This window comes from Taeniopygia guttata, chromosome 5 (assembly GCF_048771995.1).
Source record: "Taeniopygia guttata chromosome 5, bTaeGut7.mat, whole genome shotgun sequence".
NCBI classification, from domain to species: domain Eukaryota; kingdom Metazoa; phylum Chordata; class Aves; order Passeriformes; family Estrildidae; genus Taeniopygia; species Taeniopygia guttata.
This window is the reverse complement of record NC_133030.1, coordinates 44190038-44207741: the sequence shown is the minus strand read 5'-3', so window position 1 is coordinate 44207741 and position 17704 is coordinate 44190038. Positions and strand designations below refer to the sequence as shown.

The following is a 17704-nucleotide window of genomic DNA, read 5'->3' as shown; positions in this document are numbered from 1 at the left end:
TGAGTTTATCTGCAGCTCAGCATCCTGGGCCAGTTTAGTCCCTTGCTTACCTCAACTCTAAAGGGGAATTTCTTTATCAGTGAATTTCTACATTCACTCACACATTTTCTAAGCCTTGTCCTCAGAGATTACAGAGTCCATGACTCAACTGTAATTTGATACAAAAATCTTTTTTAGTTCCTGAATCTTTGCTACTGTAAGACTGTAGCCCTACAAAACTATAGACTATAAGACTCCAAAAGATTTTCTAATAGTACAGTTTTGTCCATGAACTTAAAGAACCTAGGTTTGCAAGGCAGGATCCTAAAACTTTCCCACAAATTCTTTTAGAATGTTTGCACCGTTTTTCTGTGATCCATGCAAAGACATGCAAAGCAAGGGTGAAGTAAAACAGCAAAGTTAACAGAAATCTTGTCTTTTACAAGAGTCACCCATTGCATTTTTTTTGTTTGAGGATCATGTAGGTAAGAATACTCAATTATTTTTAATCTTTATTTTATTTATAAATAATTTATTTTACAAATAATTAGAAATCATTAGCACTGCAGTATAAAATGATGGCATTACAATAACATAATACATCAGGGACTTTGTTGCCATATTTTAAGCTTCTTGACTAACTAGGACCTCTTTAAACATGGTCAAGTTCAGTACATGAAGGCCAGGGATTGAATCATGCTCTCTAGGTGCCCTTGAATCCAGGAATCTAACAAGGTTATAGAAAAGGGTTGCTGTAGAATGGCTGCTCAGGCAGTGAAATTGGATAAAAGAAAGAGCTTCTGCAGATATGACTGCTTTGTCTCTACACAGTATTTAGACAGAAATAATCCCCACACAGAACTCCTAACCCTTTCCTGAACCTGAACTCAGCTCCCTTATGGAGATGAACTAAGCATCATCCCAAACCTCAGCAGAAATCTAAAAACCAAACACTGCTTCTGAAGAGAAGCAAGTTTCCCCAAGGAAAAATACTGCACATATCCCTGTGTACACATGGAGGGGTGCCCAGGCAAAAATGCCCACTATTCAAGCACTGTATTTGAACAAACTGCTCCTCTTAGTGCCTTGTGTAACAGAGGAGCACAGACAGGGCAAGCACACACCCAGAGGCACCAGTGCTGACTGCCACACAGCCCTGCCTTTACCTGAGCCTGTCCTAGTGACCTTCTTAGCAACACAAATAAAGCACTGCACAGCTCTCCTCTTGCCAAGCAGCAGCAGAATCCAGCCTTTCTCTCTCTACAAAAAAAAAACATACCTTGAGTCTTTAAACTGATAGGCAATAAGTTAAACTTATTAATGTCTTGTTCTAGATATGATATTGACAATAAGACTTCCAAAAACACATAGTGAAAAACAGAAAAAAAAAAAAAGAAAAAAAAAAAAGAGGAAAAAATAAAGCTAAATGTGTGATTCAATCATCACAGTAACTGGACTTCTGAAACACATAGAAAACTCCGAAGTCTAGATCCAACGTCAAAAATGTGTCTGGCTAAAAGACCATTGTACATTGAACATCAGCAGCTTGGGGCTCTGGCGGACAAGATGCATATCCACAGCCTTCTTCAGAGCACTTGAAACTCCAACTCAGATGAAGAGGAGCCAACAGGGCAGCCCCTCTGCTGAGTTCTGATACTGCTCCTTCCTCTCCTGTTTATTTGGTGCATTTTTTCCTCTAGCTTCAAATTGCCTGTCTCTTTTCTTGAGAATTACTTGGGACTTTAATGGCTCTTCTAATGTTTCCCTCCTTTACTTCTGATTAAAGAGAAAGAAAGAAAGGGAATGAATTTACACTTCAGTTTAATTTCCATCTTCTTTCTCTTTTCTTCCTCCCCTCTTCTTTTCCTTGATTGCTGAAATAACCTCAATAATTTTGTTCACGATTTTTGATAAAATGAATTGATTGAACAGTTGCAGACAAAATCTGACTTGTGACAGAAGCAGAAGACAGCCAACAAGGGCAATGAAAGTAGAGGCTGGGGTATACAGTCAGCTTTTGGGTCACTGGTCTAAAAAATCCCCTCAGATTTCTAAAGCCAGTGAAGAGAAATGCATGTCCACAATGCTCCTTGAAGCAGTAAATGAAACCATCACCAGCAATAGGAACTGCTCTCACACAGAAAGGACTGAAACAAAACACTGCATCTAATCACACAGCCCAGGCATTGCCAATGCTTCTGACAATGTATTCTTAGGATGAGAATCAGTATTTCTTTGCAGAACTGGCTTCCTAAAAAGGCACCTATCCTTTGCAGGACTTCTTCCAAAGAGAGTACCAGGAGCCATACCACTGTGATGTTCCTTAAATTCCAAGGACCAAATATGCTGGCTGAAGTTTGAAGATACCTTTCCAGAATGTTGGGGGAAAAAACATAACAACAGAGTTCTTCTCCTTTCACACATGTTATGTCAGGATCTAACAAGATTTTTTAAAATCATCATATTTTTGCACTACAGCATAGAGAAACTGAATCATCTGGCAATGTATGATTCACCATCTAGTAGATCAAGCTAAGCCAGGAGCAGAGCTAGGGAAAATATTTGGGGGATCTTGTCTTCAGTTCTGTTCCATGCTGTTGGTGAGGAAAAACCTCTTCAGCACTGCTCATTAACAACTGGAATATGGCTTCAATGACATCAGTGAAAAAAATTCTCATCAAGGAATGCACAAAAGGCTCAGGTTTTGACCGCTTTTCAGTTATCAAGTATTGATTAGACCAGTAAGGGAAGCTGTTCATTTTGCCAGTGTTTATTTCCTAATGACTGGGCCAGGAAAAGTAGTCAAGTATATGGCTTGTTAAATAGAAATTAACCTGTCTGAAATAACAATTACCTGAATTGAAATAAGCTTTGATACACACCACTGGCAGAATTTGCCACCCTGCCATCTGAGCAGAATTTGCCACTCTGATATTTGGTTATAAGATATATTCTTTTTATACAAAGCAAATGCACATCAATTCTGAAGGACAGGCACCCACATCAGCTTATTCTGTTCCAGCCTACTGCAATCCTGGAATGTTCATAGTGCCTAGTGTCAGAAAAATAAGTTTCAAGGTAAATGGATGTTTGTATGGCACAGAAACTTTTTGTCTCCAGATTCTCCATGAAAAAAAAAAAAAAAAAAAAAAAGAAAAACATTTGAAAATAAGTTAGTAAGAATTCTCTGCTCTGTTTCTCTTCTTCAAGCCTCTATAAGGTGCTGAATATATTTCTCAAGGAAAATTAATTTCTTTGTCTTTTCCTTGCCTCTAATGAACTGCCTCTGAATGCATGAAGGGACAGGAAAGAGAGCAGGCTCCATGGTGAGATAATAAAAAGTGAAAAGGCATTCAAAGCCATCAGTATCTTCCAAACTTACACTGACAGAAATATGCTGGACTGTAGACAGGGGAGCAAGATCAGGGAAACTTAAAATAGCTTTGGCATTCACTACTAAGCTACAAAGAAAAGATGACCTTGGGGGAGCAGAGGTCATGCCACAGAGAGGTTACACAAGCACATGACTAGATGTAGGCCACATAAACTGAGGATCACTCTAGGTCCTATCCAGGCCACCAGCCTAAACACATCATCAGTGAACATCAGTGAATGACAAACTCTCCTGTGAAAGCACAGAACATCATCATTAACAGTAGCATAATCAGAATATGAGAAAAGCTGAGATGAGTTACCATTAGACAAGTAAATCAAGAACAAATAAAGGAAAGAGAAAAATCTCAGGTTTCAACCTACTGTTACCCCTTTCATTTCACCAGATACTAAAAGATTAACAGTGCTTGTAAGAAAACATGCCTATATGACTGCAAGCTCCAAGAGTCTTTGGAGTGAAACTGTCCCACATGATCACCATAACTCAGGAAGTTCCAAAATATGAAGGCTTTAATGCAATAAACACAGGAATTCCTACATGTTAAATCAGACAGTGTGAATCTTTCCAGAGTAGAAGCCAAGTAGAGACCTTGGGAGAACCTATTTTCTATGTGTAGTCCAGTCAATGTAACAGCCAAATAAAATTAACCATGTCCTTCTTTTTTTTTTCTCTTTTTATTTTTTTCTATTTTTTTTAAACTCTCTAACTCAGAAACACTTTAATTTCTTCAATAATTTCAGGCCTATTGTGTCTTTTATGTGTTCTCTCCCTTAAACACCCTGTATTTGACTTCCCAGTGCTACTCAGGGAATTCCCACACTCTGGTGCTTTGCACTCATGCTCAGGGTTGAAGTCTTTACCAGAAAAGGAGGACTTCTGTGCACTGAAACATTGGTAGCTGAGACAGCAAACACAGAACCAGCTGGACAGAAAATATTTCCAGACGTTACCCCTGTAAAGTCTCCACTGGCTGGAGTTATTAAGCAAACGGGCTAGAGCAGGAACAGCAGGCTGCTGTAACTGCTAGATCCAGCCATGACAGGAAGCCATGAAAACCCTCACTGGGCAGTGTAGCAGATGAGCAAGGAAACAAAGGAGTCACCAAACATGTCCAGAAAGTCAATTCTTGTCATGCAGCATGACATTAAAGATTGAGCTTTTTGAAAAAAAACCTGAACTTCAGCTCCCCACCCCTTCCAATAATTTGATCTTCTTAATTTAGATTGATAATCTTCCAATAATTTGACCTGATTAATGCAGATTAATAATCTTCCAGTAATTTGACCTGATTAATACACTGAATTTATTCTGAATTCAAAATCAAGTTCCAAGGATAGCATAGAAACTAATCCCTCTGAAGTTATTAAATGGAGCCTGGACTGCTGACTAAACTGATGGTACTGTCTTCCTGAGCCCTCTGGAAAACAAAGTCTTCCCTCATACTTTACCACATGGTATTCACAGAATAAGTAAAGGGTCTTTTTTTAGCAATATTTTTACCTCTTTCTGATTTATCCACCCTGTTTCTTGATCTTCTGCAGACAGAAGACCCTCTGCAGATTGTAAAATACTTCCCCCTCTTCTGCCCTCCAGCATCAAGAATGCAAAAAGATGAAATATGCAAAACTAAGAGATGATAAAGTACACTATAGCACTGGATCAGTTTAGTAATGTCCTTTATCAGCCCCACTATTCATGCTTCGCAACCACTATAGCTCACACTAACTTCATTTTCATCTTAATACACCATACAGAAAAGCAGCCTAAATATACATCCCCAGATATAAAGCGTATAATCTGTAAACTACAGGAACAGGCAGATCATTTCCATTAGTTTCTTATGTAGCAAAAACCACAATTTACACCCAAAGCATATAATTATATTCAAATTCTAAAAGACAGTTTCGGAAGTACTTTAAATTCATAGTTTGGGGGAAAGTCACCCAGGGATATAAGTAGTTGTTTTAATGTTCAAAAACAACACACCGATACAGAATGCAAGCAAAGTAATATGCAAGAGTGGTGAGAGAGCCAGGGTGAATCACAGGTCCCTGGTTACAGTGGCCCTCTGGAGTTTGGCATAGCCAGCACTCTGCCAAAATGCTCTCCTGGCTCCTTCAGAAACAAACACCAGTGCTGGGATTTGGCACTACAGCCTGTCCAGGATTTAAAGCCATAAGGGGAAAAACACTACTAGGATCTATGTTCAGAATTTGAAAGTGTCTTGCTTGTCCTTCAAGAAGAGATACAAACATGCTGCTCTTTTAAGGTTCTCTGACATCTAAAGCCCAAGAGGACTGCTGGGGTTTCATTCATTTCTATGGCTCCCTGCCAGGGATCTCAAAGCACATAGATGCACCAGAACTGCTCGCCTCACCTAGGTGAAAAAACAGTTTTCTCTTAATTTCACAGATGAGGAAAACAAGTCAGAAAGTAAAGTAATGTCTTGTCAAGGTTGTACAACAAATCAGAGCCATCGTTAAACTGCATGTTGTCTTGTGTACAGAGGTTACACAGAAGTCATGAAAATAGTTTTTTTTTTATTTTTGCTAGTGCAAATGACCTTTTATAGTTATCAAAAACCACCTGGCCAGGACAGCAAGTGAAAAAACAAACAAAAAACCCCCAACCAACCAAAAAAAAAAAAAATCCACAAATAAACCAAGGCAGCCAATCAGTACATGACTGTCATCCTGGGCAACTACACAGAGAGATGGTCTTCTTAAAGCACAGCACATGGAAAAGAAAAAATGAGATGAATGGTCATTCTTTGCACTTCCCAGGCAAAATTTATACTCCTTGCACTTAGAAGCTCCAGCTCGTTATTCAGTTACCTTCTGTATGGCAAACCATGGAACTTCCCCACCACCAGTTGAAGACTATTAAGTTCTTGTCAGTATTGTCACATTACATGATCTAGGTGCATTTTCCTCCTTCTAGTGAGATGTGTAAGGAATTTGGAGCTCCCAACAGCACAGTATATAATAATCCAGGGGCTGTCATAATACTGTTCAAGCATAAATTTTCTTGCCATTAAGTTTTTTTGCCAACATGGCAAAAGAAGAGAAAGAAAAAGAAAACAACACAGAAAAACTAGCCATAATTATTAAGAAAAAAAAAATTGCATATTTTTAAATGTAGATATATTATAAAAGGTAACATTCTCATTCTGCAGTATTGTCACTACATAGCTGATGTCACATAACCATATATTCTTTACACCATCAATACCTATACAAAGCACACAGCAGGATACGTCATCTTTTTTTGAAATGTAGTCACCTCTGCAGCAGAATGTGGCAGTTGCTTGAAAAGTCAGGGCTGTATTATCCAAAAGCAGAAGCAATAAAGAAAAGAAACCTCTCTCCAGTCCAAATTGCAAAGGAAATACAAAAAGGAAGAAAGTCCTGATCTATTTCTGACAAGGACTAGCATTCCTCCTTTTGCAAAATGTGCTATAAGATACTGAGCAAGCACAGCATAGCTTTCAGAGGAGGCTTTTTTACACGTCTTAAGAGACTATACCTTCAGCAGTATAGATCTGAGCAATGTTTCAAAGACAGAGACATATACTAAATAAGACTAACAGTTCAACAATTAAGTTCCTCATGTTCCAGATCTCATAAGATCATTGGAATCTACTAAGAACACGTACCAGATGAACAGACTTTCACATTAGTTTTGGAGATCAATGCAAACTATTCCAAGTTGAGAAGAGACAGTTAATACAGTGCACAGAATGAGAAGTCAAAGCATCTGATCAGAAATTGTTACATAGAAAAGCATGCAAAGGATAAGTCAAATAGCAACGTCATTTTGAGGAAACAGCCTTTGTACATACCAGATTTTTTCTGTATCCAACTACTGAGAACTGTGCTTTCTCAGAAGAGCTACAGAGTCAGCACAAGGAGGGAAAAGCCCAGCTATGATCACTTAAAACTCCAAGTGAGTCAGTTTGGATGCTTTGATTTCTGGATAGCCAGCTTGAGATAATTTAAGGAGATTTCTTTTAAAAATAATTAATCATTGTTAACATCTCTGAGGAAGGGAATGTAAACATTCGAGCATACACCAGCACTAGTCTCTGCCAAAAAATTAGATTTCATTGTTGATACGAGAATAAAGGCAAGCCACAGAAAGTAGACAGACTACTAGCTTTTCACCTTTGCAGAACTTAATTGCAACCTTAATTTCAGCTCTGAGTGAAGTTAATTTTGCTGGATCACTGACTGCTTTGTACAGAGCAATTTTTCCCACTTTGTTAAAGCTACCAATCTTTGCTCAAAGTAATCTCCTGGTGAAGGAGGAACGGGAAAGGTCCTCTTTGTACTGTGGAATGGGCAGTGCCAAGGATGGGGAATCTGTTTCCTATCATAATGAAAAGGCAGGGTTGCAAGAACATAGAATATTGAGATGAGGAATAGGTCACACTGGAGGAGCAGCAAGGACATAAGTATTTTAAAAAGGGTACACTGCTAGAGGTGTGTGGCAATCTTTGATGCTAGTTTGCAGAATACCTGCCTATCTTATGGAAACACTCTCTTGATTTGTCCAAGCATTCACCCTCATTTGCTAATTTAAAACAAGATATAGGAGAAGGAAATGCTTCATATAAATAACAGAACATCTAATAATTGATTCAGGCCTGAGCGTTATACCCACAAGATCTGGTGATTGCTCACTATCAGTCCTCACAACAGACCCACACTTTTTGCTATGAATAGTGCAAAAGTCCAGGCTAGCCTAGGTCCCACAAAGTGAAAATGAAGAGGAACTATCCTGTGCCCACCATTGCTCCCATAGCTGCAGAGCAGACCCTGCAGGCAGGGGCAGTAAAGGCACCACACATGGCCTCTGAGCACCCCTGCTCCACAGCCACTAAGGACAGTCAGAGAACAAACAGTGAAGGAGAAAAAGAGAAAGTCTTCATCGCTAAGACCAAACACTAACAAAATCCCTTCATTTTATCTGTCAAATAGAGGCAGGCATTATTCATCAGCTGAGGCAATGAGGATGTGGAAAGAGGGGCTGTGAAGTCACTGCTGCAGGCTCCAGCAAAGCAGCTGACCCAGCACAGCACTAAATAGCCCAGGGGAGACAGGATTCAGCACATGTGAACTTTCAATGAATACAGCCCCAACTTTGTTCTTCCCTCTGTTCCACAAGCCCCTAGTCAAACAAAACGGAATCAAGGGTTGCCCTTCCTATTATTCAGGGATAAAGATTCTGCTAGTCTAGGAAGGTCCTCACATGGAAAAAAGATTTGTTCTAACTTGCTGAAGTCCCCTGCCCAGCCAGGCTCATTCCTCTGCTGACAAGGAGGTAAACCTGTTAGAAAGACTTTCTCTTTGAGAAAATGTGCTGTGCCAAGTTTTGCATTTGCAGGTTGCAGCCCAACTACCCTAAAGCACCAGCTCAGTGATTTCAGAATTAACTCTTGTAACACCAGCACAGTAACAACTGCCAGATCTGGGTCCAGTCCTGCTCAAGGTAAGCCACAAGAAGGTATTCCACTCATTTTAAAGGAGCGCCAAGATACAGGCTCCAAACAAGTACTCACTGTTCATAAGACATTTATTTTTCCTCTGTGCTAGATATTAATTTGCTTCTTCAAACAGATTGAAATCCACTGGGATGAAAAAAGGAAAATGTATTTAAATACAAGACTGAGTCCCAGTGGTCAGCACTGTGGGGCTAAAAGACAACACAGCAGGGTGGCCATGATCTTGATATGATGCCTTCCAAAATCCGTATTAATGTAGCCACCAAGCAGGGCAGCAATCAAAATTGATTTCTTATTTCTCTATAGAAAAAACAAATTATCAAAATCCCAGGACACACAGGGAGTGCACAGCCTCCTTGGAATCTGAGTCCTCAATGCTGTTACAGATCCAAGTTCCAAGGGCCTCTGTTGTGCAACAGTGAAAGAACACACAAAAATAAACTATGCATGTTTCCAACACCAGCTGTCTTTGTGGTCTCTTCTTCCTCTCTCTCTGTCTCTCTCTCTCTGTCCACCCCATTCACCCCTTTATTCATGGCCAAAGGAGGTTTTTATGACAGCTGTGCTACAAGGTGTGATTAGGAAAGAAAAAAACCCAACTTAAAAAAATCTCACAAAAAAACCAAACAAGTCACATTGACTTATGCATTAGCTGGAGCTCCTGAATTCTCTACTTCCCTTGTTTCCTTTCTGCGATGGGGTCACAAAAAAATTGCCTGTTTCTCACTGAAGTTGATAACTGCTTTTGCTCCTGACCCTTAAATGAGGATTTCCTTGACTTTCAGGGCAGATGGAAAAGCCATCAAGGAGAAAAGAGCTATCATTTCTTGACCAGGAAACACACTGTACACTCTCACACAGACTACTGTCTGACTTTAACAGCAAAACCAAACGCTATCACATTTTGTGACATCCTTCTCTTCTTTCCTCACAAGTGACCTACAAGGCAGAGTTGGCTATCTCCTTTCATCACAGAACTAAGCTACAGAAGCTGAGGTGTTGAAAACCTTTTGGGGCAGTGACTGGCTGATCCCTCATATTTCTTGCTTTAGCACAACAGGGACTCTCTCAGATGGTCCTCAAGCATTGCTGCAAATAACAGGGCTCCTGCTGCTAGTGATTAATAACCCATAAGTGAGTTTCACATGGGTGGTGCTTAACAGATGGTCTTGATGTCTGGCATGGCATTGATTCCCTTCCCATGTGGGACCTGAATGTTTCTCTTGTATTTTAGGATGGATGTGAACTTTGGAGCAGAAGTGGGAGTTTGATAGGCTGAAAGGATAGTGCCACTTGTATCTGCAGAAATGACTGAACACCTCCCACTCAACCTACTGCACCCAGTGCCACTTCAGTCCTGAGCCCTCGCCTCTGCAGCATGGTGCTATTCTGCAGTGCCCTGGGCTCCCCCTCCCGCACTGCCAGAGCATCGACGACCTACCTTGCAGAGCTCCCTGTCACCCTCTTCCAATGCCCTCCAGCAGCTCTGCCAGAGCACCTCCTGCTAGCACAGCCCTGCTCCGCTGGTGCTCAGCTGTGACCTGCAGCATCTGCCTCCTGGCTGTGTTCCTGAGCCCTTGCCCTCTCCAACGCGCCTCGGCTCAGACCTGCAATACTGAGCTTCTTCTACAGCTCTGCCAAGGTACCTGGAGATTTCATTGGAGGTCCATTCATTGCTGTGCCATTTGAACCCTTCAGACTGCTCTGCTGGTTGTCTGAGCACTTACCTGGAGTGTTCCAGGTTTCAGTATCCTCATAACCTTGACACAGCCCTGCCAGCACATCCTCAAAGTCTCTGCTGCAGCCATGTCATGCGGCACCAACTGTGCCAGGGCTCTTCCTTCCCTTCCCTCTCCTTCAAAGTGTTCCTATGCCTCATTTCTGATACTGGGTCTTCTTCTGGCCCTGAACAAATGTGAATCACTAGGTGAATACTCCTATGATGGAAAGCCAGACCTGACCCTCACCTGCAGCCCTGGAGAGAAAGGGCCAGGCCTTGGCCTGCCTGCCTCTCCCAGCTGATACGACTGAAAACAGAAGCTAAGGGACAAAGACACCATACAGGAGAAGGTGGAGATGAGGAAAAGCCCCCATGTCAGACAGGCCTAGGCCAACTCCTGTCAGGGTGGGGAGACTTGAGAGAGCTGGTTAAGAGGTTAAGAGGCTGTGTAGGTCCAGCTGCTGAGCATTGCTCAGCATTTCACGGGCACGATGCTGGCCCTCTCTTTCTCTCTCTCGGCATCTCTCAGACACCCTCTTCCCCTTCTTTGCTGCCAGAGTGAAAACCTACTCCCTATTATTTCCTGCCCCAGGGTTTCCCGGGAAGACACTACCAGACACCAAGCAGGAAGCCAGAAGCAGGAATAAGACCTCTCCTTTTCCTTTGTACGCCCCTTTCTATCCTCACCCAGGAACGCTGCGAGCGCGCAGGCAGGGGAGGAGCGGCGGCGGCAATTCCCCAAGCCCCCGGCTGGCCCTCCCGCAGCTGGGCGACCGGGAAACGAGGGTGGCCGGGGGGGAAGATGCGCTGCTGCAATGACCGTGTCAGCCGCTACAAGCCGGGGAGTTAGCGATTCCCCGTCGCAGGATCCCAGCGGGACAGGAGCGGATGCCCTTCCGCCGTCCCGAGCTGTTCGGTGCTGCCGTCAGGCACGGAGCGACCCGAGCCCGCCCCGGCCCCCACCCTCCGTCCTGCTGGACCACACCGGCCGGGGAAGTTGGCTCTCGAAGCGCTGCGTCCTCAGCCCTAGGCTAGGCTCGGCTCGGCTCGGGAGCAGTGGAGGAGTGGAGGGTTAATAGGGACGGGGCAGAAATATGAGGCGCAGGGAGGACCCCCCTCCCCCGGAGACACAGCCATCGTCCCTGCTCCCCCTCTGCTACTTCAACCGCTCTGCAAAAAGGTTAGAAAGAAACAAGAGTGGGAACCCACCGTGTCCTCCTCGGAGGGAGACAGGGGAGCGGTAGATAGAGATAGGCACAGAGTGGTGCTTGCTGCCGTGGAAGTGATGCTCATACTGAGCCTGAGAAACAGACGAGGAAGAGGAGGCAGAAGAAGCCACGTTAGAGGAACTCCACACAGAGCTGACGATACATCCCCAAAAGAGGGAGCACATCCACAGGGTCCAGGCGGGGCGGCGTCCCGGGCAAATGCTGGGGTCTAGTCTCAGGTGCATGGTCAAGGCACAAGACACCTACAGACGGGCAGTCTGAATTCCAGCCAGGGAGAGAGGATAACGTTCATGATGCCAGGGGACCCATGCTAGCAGAAAGGAGAGTCGCTTCCGAGGCTCTAGGGGTGTGCGTGTGTGCTCAAGAAGAAAAGAGACGGTGTGTGTGCGAGAGCGAGTGCTGGCAGGGAAGGGGAGGGATGGGGGAAGGTTAGTAACCACACAGAGACGAATAAGACGCGCCGTTTCCCAGGGCTGGATCTACTGTGGCAGGAACCCCGCGGCCGTACCGAGCCTCCAGGAGTGCGCAGGAAAGCCGCACATGTCCGCACGAGGGTCCTGTTCAGGTTCCTCCAGGATCACGGGGTCCTTGAGGACTTTTCCCTGCCTGCGATCCCTGTCTCTCACTTTGCTGAGAGGGACTATTAAAAAGGAAAAAGAAGAAATAAGCCAGGGACCCCAGGTAAATTTTTGATTTTTTTTTTTTAATCCCAATTCCGGGGGGTTTCTCTTGCTTCTCCACTAGCAAGTGTTGCAATGCAGAACTGCCAGGACACGCACACGCGCGCACACACACACGCACACACACACAGCGATCTAGATTGTCATCCTCCTTCCACCGAATCCAAGCGATCGAGGGCTCAAGCCGATTAACCCTGCGTAGCCGTCGAGCGCATCGCCAGGTCTTCCCGGGCGGGCAGGCGGGCGGGCGCGCTGGAGTAGCCGGGGCGGGCGGGCGGCGCGGTGCGGTCCGGGCGCGGGGCGAGCGGAGCCGGGGGCGGGAGCGGGCGGCCGGCGCCAAGTGCGGGCAACTCGGCGGCGCAGGTGAAACGCAGCCGGGGCGGCCGGGGAAGCGGCTCCGCCAATGGGCGAGCCGCATGCAAATGTCCCGGCGCCGGCGAGCCAATGGGAGCGGCGGCAGCGCTGCGCAGAGGGTCCGGCCGGCTCCGGGGGGAGGCGGGGCCGGGGCGCGGCACCGCCCCCGCCATTCATGCGCTCGTGCGGTCCCGCGCGCCCCCGGGAACACCCGGCTGCCGGAGCCGCCGCGCGGGAACCGGAGCCGGCACCGCCGCCGCTCCGGGAACCGGGGCCCGGCACCGCCGCCGCACCGGGAACCGGGGCCCGGCACCGCCGCCGCTCCGGGAACCGGGGCCCGGCACCGCCGCCGCTCCGGGAACCGGGGCCCGGCACCGCCGCCGCACCGGGAACCGGGGCCCGGCACCGCCGCCGCTCCGGGAACCGGGGCCCGGCACCGCCGCCGCTCCGGGAACCGGGGCCCGGCACCGCCGAAACGGGAATCGGAGTCAAGCACCGCCGCTGCTCCGAGAACCGAAGCCCGGCACCGCCGCGCGGAAACCGGAGCCCGGCACCGCCGCCGCTCCGAAAGGCCCCTGGCGAAACGCGCCCACCCCGTCCGAGCGGGGACCGGACCTCCTCCCGTGCCGCCGTCCCGCTGCTCCTCGCGGGCAGCCCGCGGCCGCGGCACGGGAGCGGATGCGCTGAAGTAACGCCGTCCCGCCGCGCCGCCCTGTCCCAGGGCTCGTCCTGCGGCCGCAGCTGCTCAGGAGCAAACGAAGAACCAGGAATGATCGCGCTCTTTAAAACTCCCTATGGCTCTTACAGATTTTTAAAATATTTTTTAAATATTTGCAACAATAGGTGTAGGTCAGACAGGTGTATCTGCACTTAATCCTAGGAGAGTGAGGAATGCAGCCGGAGTTTGCAGCCCATAAATTAATAAACAAATGCAGTAGCTTTATCTAGTAATTTACTGCCTATCAATTTCCATGGCAAAAATCCCCAGCCACACTGGGGAAGGCAAACACCAGGAGTGGAGTGACTTACACAATATCACGCAGGGAGTCAATAAGAAGCTTTAGAAAAGGAACCAGCCAGCCCCAGGACTCACCTTGCGCTGCACTGCCTCATTCCCTTTCATTTATTCATACAAACGAATAAATTGTTTATGACTGTAAGTTTTCTTGTTTTCCCCTCTAGAACCGTGTTTGTAGGTGTGCACGCATGTGCCTCTGAAACCTGTTTGACTCGAGTATTTCCCTGATGCTGAGATGCAGTGTTTTCAGTCATGGATCTCAATTTGGTACAGCATGTCAGTAACTTGTAATGATCAGCCTGAGTTGCACACCTAATACTATTAGTTGAGACTGATATGCTTGTAAATTATTTTCTAGTAACTTATAAGTGATCTAAATCAGGGGCTAAAGCATCCACAAATGCTTTGTTGTTTTTCTGGGTTTAATCAGTGATTGTGAAAAGCAGGAATATTATCTTCACATTTATCTTAACATCTGCCACCTAAGAATCTCAGCATGCTTTAAAATCTTTTATTAATGAAGCCATTCAACAGCTTTAGTTGTTACTTCGCCATTCTGTAGGTAAGGAACCAGAGGCTCAGTCATGTTGAGCCAGTGAGTGACTGATGGACCTGGGAACTGAACAGACACTGAGATTCTCCATCCCAAGCAGTATATGCTGTTCGTATAAACTATTTGACTGATTCGGTAGCCGTTTGCTAGCCTCAAAATGTGAATATCAGCTTTCCTGACAATGGGGCACGCAGGTGGAGACAGGACTGAGTAACCTGTAGTGCAGGTGGCTCCTGAATGGCAAGTTTGCAGTGCCATACAGAGGGCACAGAGCAGTTTTATCTATGCAAGACAACTTTTCCTTGAGTTTTGTTAAGGAAGCTGAAGTTGCTGCCACATATACGGTGGGATACCCAGAAGGATGCTGTCTTTGTGGAGAAGAAGCTCCCTGCTGCTATGTACTTGGGGAAGGGGGGAATATAACCTGTCATAACACCCTTGAAGGGCTGCTGACCCATGAGTCAGCACCCTTGAATCCCTCATCACAGAAGTCCTAATTTTCACACAGTCCACAAAGTGCTCTGAAAAATTTATTGTGTAGTTAAGCTGTAGGGAGCCTGATTTAGGGGAAGGGGGGAAGGACATGTATTAAATACACATCACTGAGTAGCTGGTCTGCAAAATATAGGAAATCTGAATGAGTTGCAGACCCAGATAATTATAAGCAATGCAATAAAGATCTGCCTGCCATCATTTTACTTTGTTTTCTCTGACTACAGCATTACAAAGAGGACAAAACGTATCACACATTATAGGATCCGTGAAAGAGGCTACAGGACTCAATGCTGCTTTTCCAGGAGGTGGGAGTAGAAAATCTATTATTTTGTGTGGAAAATATATATGTTTTTTAAAGTGCAATTCTAGAGATAAGAGCAGGGGAACTGCATGGATACACTCCTTGCCCCTGTCCTGCAGCTATTTGCCCTGTTACTGAAAGAGAAGAAAACAGAAGAGGTTGTTTCTTTGACTAAACTAAACTTCAGATTTTGATTCCCCTTTAGCAGTCCAACACACCACATCCTCTTTTCCATACTCAGTCCCCTGTTCATGCTGGCCACCTACCTCTTGGGTTGCTGCAGGAGGCAGAGCCCTCAATGGACAATAAATTACCAAGCTCCAAAGCAAATCACTGATCCTTTTCCTCATTCAGTCTGCCACCAATCCTTCCCCACATGCAGAGGTACACCTTAGGTACTGGTAGGACATACAAAGGTGAACATGACTTCAGACTGCCCTGGCCAGAGACAGAAAATACCTGGACAGTCCAAGAACAGGAGAAATAAAGTGGCTGTGCATTGCTCCTCTGATGGGGATTTGCTCTACATTCTGCCTACCAACCTTCCTTTGCTGGAAACCAGTGGGTAAACTGCCTTAGGCAAAAATAAGAAGGGTCAAGAAAACCAAACTCTACGAGTACACCATAAAAATAAATAATGAAAAAAGGAAAACCCACGAAACTAGCTATAAATACATCACAGGATTCTGGTGACACCGTAAAGTACTGGAACTTCACTCTGACTTGTTTTATGAGATGTCAGTGGATGTATTTACTGCCCTGTAGTTCACAGGTGACTCATTTATTTAGCAGCACCACTGCAGGAAGAGGGCAGATTTCAATTGCAGTTTTCCTCTTGGGTGGCAAGGGGAAGTTTATAGTCAGAAATGACGTTTCAGCTATTCCCCCTGGATTTATTTCAGAAGAAGCTGCCTTTGTTGTATTCATATTTGTTTATTTAATATGGGTAAACATGGAGTATTTCTAAATGCTCTTGTGCCTTCAGAACCAAGATGGAATCCCTTAAAGGATAGTAGTCTCATGATATGTTGCTCCCTACAGATATGAGAAAAGTTTTATTTCCTACACAGCTGTTTCTTTTACTAGAAGAGCAGAGGGCCACTATAATCCACAGAAATGAGAAATAATAAAGCAATTGTTTCTGATTTTTAGAATCCCAGAAAGAGACCAGTCATCTTCAAGCCCAGGAAGCATTTGTACTCCACTGCATTTAAAGGAGCAAGTACAACTTTCTCTATGTTTCCTATTAAATCTCAGCTGTTAATTACTTTGTTGCACTCAGAACTGAAAAATCAGTGCTGCTGTAAAATCACAGATCTTTTAAACTGGTTCCAATAAGGAAACTCGATTAGCATTTATCAGTACAGGGTGCCTGCCAGAGAGAGGACAGCTTTGCCTCCACCAGTAGAAGCTAACAAGGTACACTGTTAGTCAGTGCTTTGGTATATAATAAGGTTAATAGAATAAGGTCAGCTAGAACAGCCTGTCAACCAGAAGCTTTTCCCAGACTGAACTGTTTCTCCTAAGGTTCAAAACAGTTCCATTATTTTTTAAATGTACTTTTCCAAAAACAAGAAGGAGGGTGAAAAAATGTCATACATATGACGTTATAATACAGTTTTAAACAAACGAAACGAAAACTAAAATACACCAGAGGGAATTGCATGCTGTAGAGAGCTTAAGGACTGGCATATAGACACCTTTGTCTTTAGCAAGCTACTTCAAATTCTGCTGACAACAGCAACAACCAAAAATCTGGTAAATTCTTCAGCAGTGCTGGCAGAATTAACTGCTCTGAGACTAGTCTCTGGTGCCCCACTGTCCTTGTCATCACTGTCTCTCTGCAGGCAGCCTCAAGAGGCAGGGCCCAGCAGCACCAAAAAATTATCAGTGTTTGCTCATCCAGAGCGAAAGGGGAGGGTTGCTCCAGGACAGGGCTGAAAAGTATGCACACAGCTGCTGTTATGCAGTATTTCTTCTTGTGTGCAGTACTTTTTATTGCATATAACCAAGTTGCTGCAGTCTCTGTAGTTCTCAGTTTTATTCTGTATCTGGGAAAAAAAAAAAAGAAAAAAAAAAAGAAAAAAAAAGAAGCAACCTTTTCTCAGGGCTTCTGTGCTTTCCTTTAAAAACCAGTAAGTCCAGTTACCCACAAAAGTTGAGGCATATGCCTTGCATGTTACCAGTAACAAAGGGCAGGTATTCTCTTTTCTGCTCAGCTCCAAAGGATCACAGATTGCCAAAAACAACTAATATAGAAGCTTTACAGCCTAGTTGTGTTCTCATTTATGTCAGGGTGAATAAACTCAACAGAGCCAGTAGATTGACATCAGTGAAGGGAAATCTGACCCTTGGTGTCCATTTGTAAGAAAAAGAATGCAAGTTGATTGCAACCAGTTAGTCTGGGCTAGCAGTAAATTAGCCAAAAGCGATGGTAAACCACTGAGACACAAATTCAGTTCTATCAAACATCCAATT

At 44.8% G+C, this 17704-nt stretch overlaps 1 protein-coding gene and 1 long non-coding RNA gene across 44 annotated transcripts in view; one reads left to right on the top strand and one right to left on the bottom strand.

Annotated features, from left to right (window-relative positions):
• Positions 1-17704, bottom strand: part of NRXN3 (neurexin 3) — a 958542-nt gene that overhangs the window by 340107 nt on the left and 600731 nt on the right. For 2 of the 43 annotated variants that reach the window (XM_072930767.1, XM_012574124.5), the window contains exon 1: positions 11806-12880. The exons of 36 other annotated variants lie outside the window; for them this stretch is intronic. In XM_072930767.1, coding sequence (XP_072786868.1) covers positions 11806-12049 — 244 coding nt within the window. In that variant the 5' untranslated portion in view covers positions 12050-12880. Of the gene's footprint in view, positions 1-11805; positions 12881-17704 lie in introns of those variants that run through there. 5 more of the 43 variants (XM_012574127.5, XM_012574125.5, XM_030273193.4 and 2 more) reach the window with 5 other exon arrangements.
• LOC140684391 (uncharacterized) overlaps positions 12367-17704 on the top strand; it is an 89734-nt gene continuing 84396 nt past the window's right edge. The window contains exon 1 of the long non-coding RNA XR_012056604.1: positions 12367-12506. This is a non-coding gene — a long non-coding RNA (uncharacterized lncRNA). The remainder of the gene's footprint in view (positions 12507-17704) is intronic.